The 12,720-nt window shown below is 43.5% G+C and overlaps 1 protein-coding gene across 3 annotated transcripts in view; it reads right to left on the reverse strand.

Annotated features, from left to right (window-relative positions):
* Positions 1-12,720, reverse strand: part of LOC146805541 (ATP-binding cassette sub-family C member 5-like) — a 1,766,780-nt gene that overhangs the window by 836,860 nt on the left and 917,200 nt on the right. For all 3 annotated transcript variants that reach the window (XM_085622799.1, XM_085622798.1, XM_085622800.1), the window contains one exon: positions 6,293-6,496. In XM_085622799.1, the coding sequence (XP_085478925.1) occupies positions 6,293-6,496 (204 nt within the window). The remainder of the gene's footprint in view (positions 1-6,292; positions 6,497-12,720) is intronic.

A 12,720-nucleotide genomic window follows, 5' to 3' on the forward strand; every position in this document is an offset into this window, starting at 1 on the left:
ATAGGGGTTCCTGAACAAGCAGAATGGTCTGCAGCGGACCTCTTTGTTGAGGACCTGGTAGTGAATCACCTTCAGCCATGTGGTCTATCTCGATTTAGCTCGGTCGAAAGGGTGCATCGGGTCCCTGGGGGATTACCGAAACCTGCGGCCCCGCTGATGGCGATCTTGGCTGAATATTCCATTTTCACAACTGAGATGAAGTTCCAGAGGCAAAGGAGAAGTTTCTTAGAAGTCAAAAAAGTGCTGAAGCACTCCATGCTTTCCCAGTGAAGCTGCGGGTTGAAACTGACGGCAAGGCCTGGTTCTTCATGACTCCCTAAGAGGCCTGGGTGTCGATTGACAGATTGAGAGTGGAGAGGGGCTCCGGCCCATGGGGCAAAGGGACAGGCAACTAGAGGCCTGCAAAGCTCACAGAGCAGCTAGCACAGGAGACCGGACTGAAAAACCATGACAAACTGGAACACCAGCAATCTCAAACGTAATGACGAACTATGAATAATCCTCTACTTCACTTTTGGGGATGATTGGTAACTAACAGGGTGCTATGGGTGTTGCAGTGTAAGTAAGTAAGTACATTTTATAATGCATGATTAATTAAAACCGTAGTATACACATGATTGTAAAATACCATAAGAATACAATGAAGAAAAACAACATTTAAAAGATCATCAAACTCGCATTTGGACGTTGCGCTTCACAACAGTTCTTAAGTGCATTATACGTCAGAGTGAACTGGTCTAACAAGTACAGCCATCGTTTTGTGTCTCTTAAAATGTTGCAATATTTGTGCTTACAGGCTTCGTCTAGTCACTTATGGTTATGTGTCCATGAGGAATAAGGGCGGGAGCTAGCAATGACATGCGGTAATGAAGACCAGCCCTGGTTGCTGCAGTGATGGAAACCTGTAAGGTGGATATGGCCCGATAGACTCAGGGCTCACAGACTACACTGTCACTCAGTCGTAGGTAATACAGATGGGGACTGCATCTTTGCAATAAGTGACTACTGTTTTGATATGTTGGTAACACTTTCTAGTTCCTCAGCAACTATAGGACGGGTGGCTTGTGGAATGGCTGAGCCACAGTCCTCCACAGTTCAGAGTGGGGTGGGACGGCAGGCACTCTGCAGAGTTCAGGATGCGGGTAGTTCAAGGCCCGTATTGCAGGGAGGCAGGGAGGGGGAGTTTCATATTTTCCAGTGCTGAAGGACACTCTTTCAGAGATCAAAATGACAGGGGAAGGGACTACACCTTTATTTAGTTGGGTATTGTTTGATTAGTTGGAAAAGGTGGCAATTGAGCTGCTAGTCCACACAGAGCGACAGGGCTGAGCTAAATGTAAGATCTCTATTCCGGCTCGACCTCTGCGACAGTGGACAAATGGAGGGGAAAGGGGACAAGGGGGCTCTCAGACGGAATATGGCTGATTCCATGACCACTCCTGTGTTGCGGCTTCTATCCTGGAATGTTAATGTCTTGAGGGACAAATTGAAACGAAGGACAGTGGTCCAGTACATCAAACAACAGTCCCCGGACATAGTCCTGTTACAGGAAACCCACCTAGTGGGCAAAACTTGTACAGCATTAGACCGATAGGGATATGAATTGGTGGCCCACGCTGGGTTTACTTCAGGGTCCAGAGGAATTGGGATACTCCTGAGGAAACAGTTCCCTCTTGTAGTGGGACAGACCTGGACGGATACACAGGGCAGATGTGCAGCTGTATCAGGTACATGGGAAGGGAAGACTGTGCCTATTTTGACAGTGTATGTTCCCCCAGCACTACATACCATAGCCTTCCCAGACCTGAGCAAAGTTTTTCTGGGGTTACCAGAGGGACAGCTCCTAATAGGAGGGGACTTTAACCTGATGATGTGTAATCAGTGGGACCGTTTCCACCCACTTTGCCCACAACATAGACACTCACGAATTTCAGACTTCCTTACCGCCATGGGACTTGCCGATGTGTGGCAAACTCACAACCCAGATACAGAACACTACACATTTCACTCAGGAGCACACACTAGTCTTTCAAGAATAGATGTCATTCTCTCCATGGCTGACCAAGTGGCCAATTTATGTCAGGTGTGACACCTACCAAGAGGAATCTCAAACCATTCCCCAATATGGACGACCTACAATATGGTACTTAAAAGCCCCACATGTTAGGAACTGGCTGATACAGACTGTGGAGCACTACTTCAAAACAATTAAGCGTCAGTAGAATCCCCACAGATCTTATGGGAAGCCTTCAAGGTGGTGGTCAGGGGGTAAGCAGTCTCCCTCATGGTGGGGCACAAAAGGGGCGGAGGAAGCCATGGAGAAGTTAGAGAAGGATATACTGGACTTAGAGGTGAAACTAACAGCGGAAGACTCCGACACCAGCAGGCACACCCTAGGCTTTAAGAGGCGGGAGTACAGAGATTTAGCAACCAAGGCAGCAAGGGCTGGACACTTGGCCACGCATCACAAAATTTACAAAGCAGGGAGGTTATTGGCCTGGCTGGATAAGCCTCAGCGAGCAAGTAGGTGGGTTACCACTATTAGCACTGATGAAGGTGTCTTTTAAAGGATTCACTAGAAATTGCTGAAGCCATCACCACCCACTATTCTCTCCTTTACACTCCTGCCACTACAGCTACTGGAGAGGACGCTACAGAGTTGTTGGCAGACCTGCCTGCCCCTCCTCACCCTTATCCCTGAACATCTAGCACTGATGGAGGGTGATCTAGCCCAGGTGATTCGAAGTATCCAGTCCAGTAAAGCTATGGGACTAAATGGCCTCCCATTAGAATTGCACAAGCTGGCAGCATCTAGGGTGGCAACTTACTTGAGGAACATGTATTTGGGAAGCCAGAAGTAGGGGATGCTCACTGAAGACCAATGATTGGCCTCCATAGTAGTCATTCATCAGGCAAGTACACCTCTCATCGCCCCATCTCACTGCTTAATGTGGAAGTCAAAATCCTAGCGAAATTACTAGCGTCCCGACTAATACAAATCAGCCCTAAACTGGTACACCCAGATCAGTCCGGATTTATGCTGGGCCGGAATGAGGCACTCAATTTGCGTGGTCTTCAGGGAGTACTTGGGTGGGTGAAAATTATACAGGAAGATGCAGCGGTCATATCTCTCAATGCCAGTATGGCCTTCAGCACGGTTAAATGGCTATTCCTATTCCGACTACTTGAGAAAATGGGTTTTGGACCCAAGTTTCTGACATGGCTGTGGCTTCTCTATGGAAAACCCCTGGCACAGAGGGTAGTGAATGTTGGAACATCCAAGATATTCTGCCTCCAGAGAGGACTTAGACAAGGCTGGCCTATCTCGCCACTAATTTTTGCCTTGATTCTCGAGCCCCTGGCAACATGTGTTCAGGAAGACCCACTGATACGGGGACTGTGCTGGACAGAGGAATGGGAAGATAGAAATCCTTATATGCGGACAACGTGCTCCCTTATGTGGCAGCACCACGTTCCTCCATAAGTAGAATATTGAATATATTCACGAATTTTGGAAAATATTCGGGGTCCACCATTAATTGGTCCAAATCCACGATTCATGTACTGTGCTGCCCGGCTCCAGCCCTGCCACCAGAGTGTGCAGCAGAAGTAGTGACAGAGGGTTACTGCTACCTTGACATATATATTACAACAAATCCAGAACTTTTTTACACCCGCAATCTCCAGGCTCCACTGACAGTTTAGCAGGGAGATGTTCATCACTGGAGGTCACTGTCGCTCTCTTTACTTGGGCGAGCAGCCCTATTTAAAATGATGGGGCTCTTCTGGTTTATAAACGCTTTGCAAAACACGCTATTCCAGTCCCAGAATCCTATTTTGGGGCAATAGATGGTGAGCTAAGAGCTCTACTGTGGGATGGAAAACCCAACAAATAGCCACTAAGAAATTGATATGGGTGGTATGCCGGTGGGATATCGTTGCCTGACGTCCCGAAATATTACTGGGCTGCACAACTAGCGGTTATTAATCAATGGGTGCACCAACGGCAAGACAAACCTGCATATTGGATGGATAGATATGTTCTACCCCCAGGAGGATGTGTAAGGGCACTGTATACCAAGCCTAGACACCTCCATCTCATGGGACCAACAAAACACAAACTCAACTTTGGTGCACGGTACATAGAAAGCTGGGGTGGCACAATAAGGTAACACAGGGTGCGCCGCTATGGGACACAGGGAAGCTGGGTACGCTGAGCAGATTTCCCAGCTTCGACAGGTGGGACCTCATAGGTATCTCCAAAGTGGGTGACTTATAGTCAAGGGGGGGAGTGGTTCCATTCATCACATTTCTGCAAGACTACAACCTGGCAGTTACCCAAACATTTCGGTACCCTGCAAATCAGACATGCTCTCCTGGCGACCATCCCAAGACAGAAGGCTTCCACACTGGAAGATAGGCTTCTAACTGATCATATCGACCGCAGAGCAATCTCCCTGACCTATCAAAAACTATTTAACAACTTCCCAGCTCTCCCCTTCATCTCCGAGAACAGCGGCACACAGACTTACGGGGAAATAGTAAACGAGGACTGGCTGGAGGCACTAGCCTCCCCCAAAGAGGTGACCATATTGGCAAGGTTCAGATCGCTGCATCTAAGGATACTTCATAGATACTACTTCTCCTACTCAAGACGGGCAGGGAGGTTACATTCTATCACATACTAAAGGAATGGCCAGCGATGAGAGGTTTCTAGGAGGCAATAATACACTACATACATGAGGTGTCTGGGGTGGAGCTGGTGCCCTTGCCTAAGTGGTGTCTTTTAAACATATGGGAAGCTTCTGACCTAACCAGCAAAGAGAAGGCCCGGGTGACCTTGAGGATGATTATAGCCAAACGCAACGTTGCCTGTTTGTGGGGAGCGTCGCTACATCAACTCTCTGAAATTAGGAGAAAGATTTGGACTAGTGCATGGTGGCTCAGAAAATTGTATATGAAAGCAGGGGTTGCCCCAAGAAATGGGAACAAATCTGGGCAAGTGGAATGTCTATAGGGGTAGTCCGTATGTGGCCCCCTCTGCGAGACCAAGTGATTCTACAAGTTTGAGATATGATGTATACGAAGATGGGGCCACTGGGGAATGCATGAAAGATTATGGCCAAGCTATGGAACTGAGCCTGTGAACTGGGTATACTGCAGCTACACTTAACTGCTCTGATTTACTTACTGCTGAATGCCTTGTTGTGTTACCAATAAAAATAACTTATATAAAAAAAGACTGGAAACATACTATGCAATGTAACCCAGCTGTCTATCACCTCATCTTCTTGTTGCAAAAAGTGCCAAAACACTCTCTCAGGGACAGCATATAGCAAGACAGTGGATGGCGTACTTGATGACTCACTGTCTATCTTCTGTTTCAACTATTCAGCAACATACATTTTCATGTTATGATGCAAGTTGGTCGTGCACAAATGTTGTCTTATCCCAAAGCTGTATTCGCCTCTTTTGCCTCTGCTCAATTTCTTTTCACAGAAGGAACATGTGACGTTTTGAGGTTTCTTTCTGCAAACTCGTAGGGTGAAAAACATGTCCACGATTGCCTCTGTCGGTGACTAGGTGCCTTCCACTTGCATTGTCTCACTACTTCATCTTCTCCAGTTTCATCCGGTTCAACATCATTCCTCAGATTAGAAAATTAAAATATTTCACGTTGAACCGCACATGAAAAGCGGCATAGTAGTTTGTTATAAGTTTTCAAAAAACAATTTTAAGGAAGAAAATTTGAAAATGATACGTTTGAAAAGTTGCATTTAAACAATAAGGTTCAAAAAAGGTTTCTCAATATAAGTTTGATACAAATTTGATTACAAAGCCTAAAAATTAGGGTTCTGTCCAAGTACCTAAAAAACATAGGCAAATGTGCATTTGTTACACACACAAAGTATACATCACATGAAACGTGGCAAACACCAACAACAAACACGCACACACCATAAACAAAGTACCTAAATTCAATACACAAGCACATATTTATTTACAGACATTTAAGAAAATTTCCATGTAAGAACACTACACAATATACAGTAAATACATCCAGAAGTATATATAAACACACTGAAAGATACACCACACTTACACCTAATCAGTTACCATAAACTGGGTTGAGTACTGGGCGGCATTTACAGAGAGGTCCTTTCGAGTGTCATGCTCTTGATATAAAGTACTGACCCATATTATTCATAATTGTAGGTAAACATATTTTGCCTGGTTTGATACTATTGTAAAACATTCATGAAACTTCCCCTGTTCTCTGTGTTGTTCTTACCTGCAGCTGATGCGTAACGAATAGTACACTTCTTTTTTGCATCCCAATCTTAATTGCCTTGTTGAACATCTCTGCTCCTACACAGGCATCAACCGCACTGAGTGGATCATCCAGCAGGACAACACTTTGGTCACTGTACAGGGCACGGGCCATGCTTATTCTCTGGCGCTGTCCCCCGCTGAGGTTGGCCCCCCGCTCTCCAATCTATACAGAGGAAAAATATAAGTAATCACATTTGATCATAACTAGGTAAACTCTAGGAGGGGTTGAGGAGACTAAGGGCACAGACCTTCCATTTGCCATGGCACTCAATACCAAAACATTTAGTCAACCATGCAACACAAACCGCGCTAATCCAGTCCACAGAGAAAGGAAAATAAAGGGCCAAGTTCAACTAAGATGACACCCAGCTGCCAGCTCTTACTGTTCCACCCTCGGTAATGTCCACCAAGCCACATACAGATGAGCAAAGGATGAAAATAGATACTTCCATTTAAGAGTAAATATACGCCATAATCCAGCCTGTAGAAAAGTAGGAGAAGACAGACATATAAACATGACAGCAGCCCCTATGAAATTCACACCCCACTAAGTCCTTAGAGTACAAACCTACCGGCCAACACTAGTAATGCTTCCACCCATAGACAAGTAGATAAAAGAAGACTGTACAATATGAGATGAACTTCATAATTGGGTAAGGCACGAAAAGGGAACCATTGAGGTAATAAATGCATAATTCAGATGAGTGATAAAATTGGAGCATGTCTGAAATGAATTAAGGATTTGTGAGACATCAAGAAAGAGGTTATCCCTGAATGGAGAACTGAACAACATTGCATAGTTGTTGAAGGAGGGGGAGGGAATATCAGAAACGCCCCAAAACGAAACTTGAAACTAAACATAAAAACCTCCACGTTAAAGATTATCTGTTGGCGGGGAAGTACTGTTTTAAGTAGGCTCCCCTACAGCCTAATTTTTTCTTTGACCTGTTCTTGGCGAAAGTCCTAGGCATCATCACTTTAAACTGAAGCAATGTCCAACGTACTACGAGATGCATTAACATAGATTTTTACAGAATCACAGTCTGCCACTGACTGTATAACTCTCAATTTTTCTTTTCCAGATAATTCTTTCCCATCTGCACTTCTCTAAAAGTGATTTATTTAAAATATTTTTGCGATAATTAGTAATATTGAACATTACAATGTGTGTATTATTAATTAATGCACTGGATGAATTATAGTTATTGTTTAAATTGGTTTTATTGGTAAATAATGATATATGGCTGATTTATTAATTCTATTGGTAAATTATGATGTATGGCTGATTTATTAATGTGGTAACCTTCTGATAAAGCCAATAGGTCTGCTTTATATATATTGATGTTCTGAATCTTTGACAAGTCCAGTAGGTCTGCCTTTTTTTTTAATTAATATAAAGTGTGATGGCCAGGCCCTGCAGCCAACCCCACTCTGCCTGCAGTCATGCGCTTTGGGGGATAAGAATAGTTAGGAATGGTAATAAAATGTTAATTTATGTTAAAGAAACCATAGAATGTCCCTTAAAAAACAAAGGTTAAAGTGATGTTATAGTTCGGTATGGTAATCATATGTTACATTATATTTGACTGGAAAAACCAAAGCTAACTATAACTTGCACCCTCGCCATGCACTGCCTATGACCTCACATATTACATCACTCATGTCATGTTCTATGACATTGTACATATATATATATATATATATATATATATATATACATATATATATATATATATATATATATATATATATATATATTCACTGAAAAAACCATAGGTTACACACATGTTATAGTTAGCTGGACATTTTACTCGTAAAAAACCAATGAAATTCCCCCGTTAAAGTTAGTTCAGATAACTATAACTCGCGCGACCACCACTCTATCAAAAGGATGATGTCATCAGTGATGTCATGAGTGATGCCACTGACCATGTCATGAGTGATGTAATATGTGACGTCATGAGCAGTGGATTGCGGGCGCGCGAGTTATAGTTATCTGAACTAACTTTAACGGGGGAATTTCATTGGTTTTTTACGAGTAAAATGTCCAGCTAACTATAACATGTGTGAAACCTATGGTTTTTTCAGTGAATTTGTAAGGTTTTTTAAATGCTATTTCCTAACTATAACGTGTGTGAAACCTACGGTTTTTTCTGTGAATTTGCAAGGTTTTTTAAATGCTAATTCCTAACTATAATGTGTGTGAACCCTATGGTTTTTTCAGTGAATTTCAAAGGTTTTTTAAATGCTAATTTTAGAATTTTTAAATATATTTTTTATATATTTCTTTTACAAAAATTTCCCTATGTATACATTTATAAATTATCTGTATCCTTTAATTTGGTGTGGCTCATTTTTTTTTTACTTTGAATTTGGATAAAGTTGAACAGCATAGTTAATATCTTCTATTAACTTATGTCCACTTTATTTCTTTTTTTTTTTTCTATAAATTTTTAGGGTGCGCGCACAGAGCGCACACCTAGTACGTTTGCGTACGTTTTTCATGTATGCAGGAGTACGTTATCTACGTACGCATACATACGTTTTAGTGCGCGCTCGCAGCGCGCACCTAGTACGCATGCGTACGTTTTTTGTGTACGCATGCGTACGTTATATACGTACGCATACGTACGTTTTAGTACGAGCTCGCAGCGCGCACCCAGTACGCATGCGTATGTACGTTTGCGTGCGTCGTATGTGCTCCGCGCGCTACACTCGCGTATACGCGCAGAGTACACGCGCTGACGTTCGCGCATGCGCGCGTGCTGCGTATGCGCGTTACGTACGCGCATAATACTTATGCGCATGCGCGTGTATGCGTTTACGCATGCGCTATTGCACCGTGCGCGCTCTGAGCTTGCTCCGTGCGCGCACCTCGGGTTATGTGATTAATAAAACAACACTTTTAATTGGTTTTCATTACTTTCAGTTTCAGATTGTTTCAACACCACACCCAATCCCCTTATGGCAAGTCATGTGATCAAGAAATATCACTTTTCATTGGTTCAAAGTACTTTCAGTTCCAGATTCTTCCAAAATCACACCCACTCCCCTCATTGTTAGTTCTAATTCCCTTGGAGAAGGAGCTACTCTGTTTTTGTGAGACAATGGCAGAGCACCAGCCACCTTCTGAGAGTGAACAGGACACTCTTGAGAGACAGAGGCAGAGGAAGCAGAAAGACTCCTTTATATGGCAGTTTTTCACTTTTCCTGAGGGACAAAAGAAGGTGAATGCACCAAACGTCACCTGCATACTTTGTCAGCGCATCTTAGCATGTGGGAATGCTAATAAGAAGTACTCTTTTAGTATTCACACAATGTTGAGGCACGTTGAGAAAATGCATCCTGTGACTTTTCGTCAAGCTTCTGGAGCAAACCCTCCACCTGCTCAGCCGACGACATCTGCAGCAGCTCAGCCGAGCACATCTTTGGCAGCTCAGCCGAGCACTTCTTCTGTGATGGTGCCTTCACCTTCTTACACACCTCTGGATATTCGTCCTTGTTTTGGGAGGATGAGTACACACTGCATGGATTGTGGTACTCTTATTACTATGGGTGAGAGCAGTGTTGATCTCATTCAGAGAAAATTTGAGGAGCACTATTGCAGTGAGCCATAGTTTTGTTATTTGTTTTCTTCGTTTTTCTCTTCCTCTGTCCCTACATTAACTCAAAGGCTCTTTTAAGAGCCACCTAAAATCTAAACACAAAAACTTGTTTTTTGAACCTATTTGTCATTTTCTTTTGGGGTGCACGCACCCTGCGCGCACCCAATGATGTTTTTTTTAAAAAAAATCATTTTTTTCACCTTTAGTAAACCTTCAGGGACTCCCTCCCAAAGAGAGGGGAGTGGCAAAGTAATTAAAAAAGAGATGGTGTACATTTCAATGATGAAGGGAACAGAGTCTTCCTCTTGAACTTTAGACTCTGCATCGGTACTTACTTGTAGGTACCGAAAAACACTCAATAAACACAAGGGCTCTTTTTAGAGCCACCTAATATCTAAACACTTAAACTTGATTTTTATTTCTATTTTTTTTAATGTTTTTTTTCAGGTGCGCGCAGAGTGCGCGCACCTCGCGATGTTTTTAAAAAAAATGAAAAAAAATGTTTTGGCCCTTCGTGGTCCTACTGTGACCCCCTGACAATGGCTAGGGGGTCAAGAACTCCCTACTCTGCCCCCTATTCACGTTCTCCACCTTTCCTTTTCAGTGCGACACACAAAATGGCGGCTGACACTCCTGATTTCGACCGATTCGAATGTTTACTGACATCTAACAACCAATCAGAATTACGCTCGCGCGCGGCATGGTGCGCGCACAGGGCTTGCACAGTGCGCGCACCCTGCGCGCGTATAGATATTGATATGCTTTTAAATGCTATTTTCTCAGGAAATACTGCACAGATTTACACCAGACCTGCGAAAGGCACTTCCTTGACCTTATGGCTACCTCTCTGCCAAATTTCACGTAATTCTGTTCAGCCGTTCGGGCTGTAGCTGCGACTAAAGGTCCTATGGAAAAATGCATGGGGAAAACGCGTTTTGGGACCCCCCCTTTTTCTCGGCCCCCGCTTGACGAATCACCCCGAGGCTTTCAGGGTAGGAGCTGAACGGAGCGCCCCATTAATTTTGAAAATTTAGCGAGGATTCGTCAACCGGCGCCAAAGTTATTCAAAATAGAATTTTGAGATTTCCTATGGAAACTCGGTCCTAACTATAACTATCTACTGGCGACCCCCAGTAGATAATATATATACAAATAACTAGTTATAATTTAGTGAACTAACCATAACTTGCACCCCCACTAATGCATTGATTATGAATTCACATAATAAATCCCTCATGTCATGTTATTATTGATGACATCACTGATGATATTTCAAACTATATCATTGAAGGCTTTACTGATGGACCTAAAGAGCAGATGGGAAAAAAGCTCCCTTGATCAATGAAAATAAGCTTTTTTTGACATTTTTTGGTACCACAGGATTGTAACTGGACCAACCCTCTAGATATATCTAACTTTTTCAGATGTCAACCCCTTCATGCCCAATTAAATGCTAATTTTTCAATAACTGCTGAACAGATTTACACCAAACCATATAATGGACACAATCTTAGAATTAACAATGAAAATCAGTTTGGGGATCTTCCCCTTTTTTGGGCTCACGTTTTAGAAATAAACATTTCCATAAAGGAGCCAAGGCAGACAAACTTTTCTGTTGGAAAGGTTTGTGCAGATTCATCAAATGGCACAAAAGTTACTAAAGCAAAAAGACATTCTCTTCCTGTGGAAATTCTGACAGCCTCTGTGTAATTTGTGTGCATATAACAATTAAGTTAAAACAGTAAAAATGAACTTACTTGTGAAGTAAAGGCCCTGAGTTCTAAAATACTGAAAACGTATCTGCTATGTAAGAACTTCAGATGTAATGATTCCAATGTAATGGCTCCTGATGTAAATCCTGTGACGTAACAGTAGCATACCCCTTAAACTATCATGTTTTACTATTCTGATATTTACATCAGAAGTTACTAAACCACGATCATTACATCAGAAATATTGTTTTATATCCTGATACTTTACATTGGGAGTACTTAATTTGGCATGTTAATTGTAAGTATAGTTTAAAAACTCTTTAAGTGATGACGCGCTATTTCTGCCCAGACCAGCCGTGAGGGGAACGGCCATCATTCACCTTCCATAAAGCCACATCCTGCTGTGCGTGGGCTAGCTGTACCGCCGCACTGCCGCACCGGCGTGAAGGGAATGGCCAGGCGGCAGAACTACCACTCCCAGGAGGCCCTGCACGGCGCAGGAGACAAGCGTCATCGGAGGACGCCTGAAGTCCTCATAACCAGTGCGCACCCTCCGCATCGCGGGTTGCGTGTGGGCGAAGCCCGGGCCAAGGGCGGGCCCGTTTCAGCCCGTTAGAGATCGGAAGAGGCCGGGCCGGGCCCCCCCTCTAAGTTCAGCGGTTCCCCAGGTTAGTCTCTATTAATTTAATACCGTCCCCCGAAGGCCTCCAATTCGTGGGATTATTATTGTTATTGTTATCGCGCCTTGCCAAAATGAACATTTGCGAGGGAAAGTGTAGATCTGCACTACCTGGCGGAAGCGTGGTAGGGACTCTGGACCAATTTATAATTAGAGCGAGCTCAGTTCTAGCCCAAGAGATTGCATTGACCAAGCGACGTCTCTCCCTAGATCCCTTACAAGCTAAAAGATCATCGCTGGGTGGTTTGATGTCTGCACGTACACCTGAACGCTGTTTGGCCTCTGATATTGACCCCTATGACCAGGTGAAAAATGCTAGCTATTCTTCGCATGTGCCTCTGGATATTTCTACAACAATGGAGGTTCCAAACAGTTCTCTACCTGCGGTAGT

Source organism: Triturus cristatus, chromosome 8, assembly GCF_964204655.1.
Source record: "Triturus cristatus chromosome 8, aTriCri1.1, whole genome shotgun sequence".
NCBI classification, from domain to species: Eukaryota; Metazoa; Chordata; class Amphibia; order Caudata; family Salamandridae; genus Triturus; species Triturus cristatus.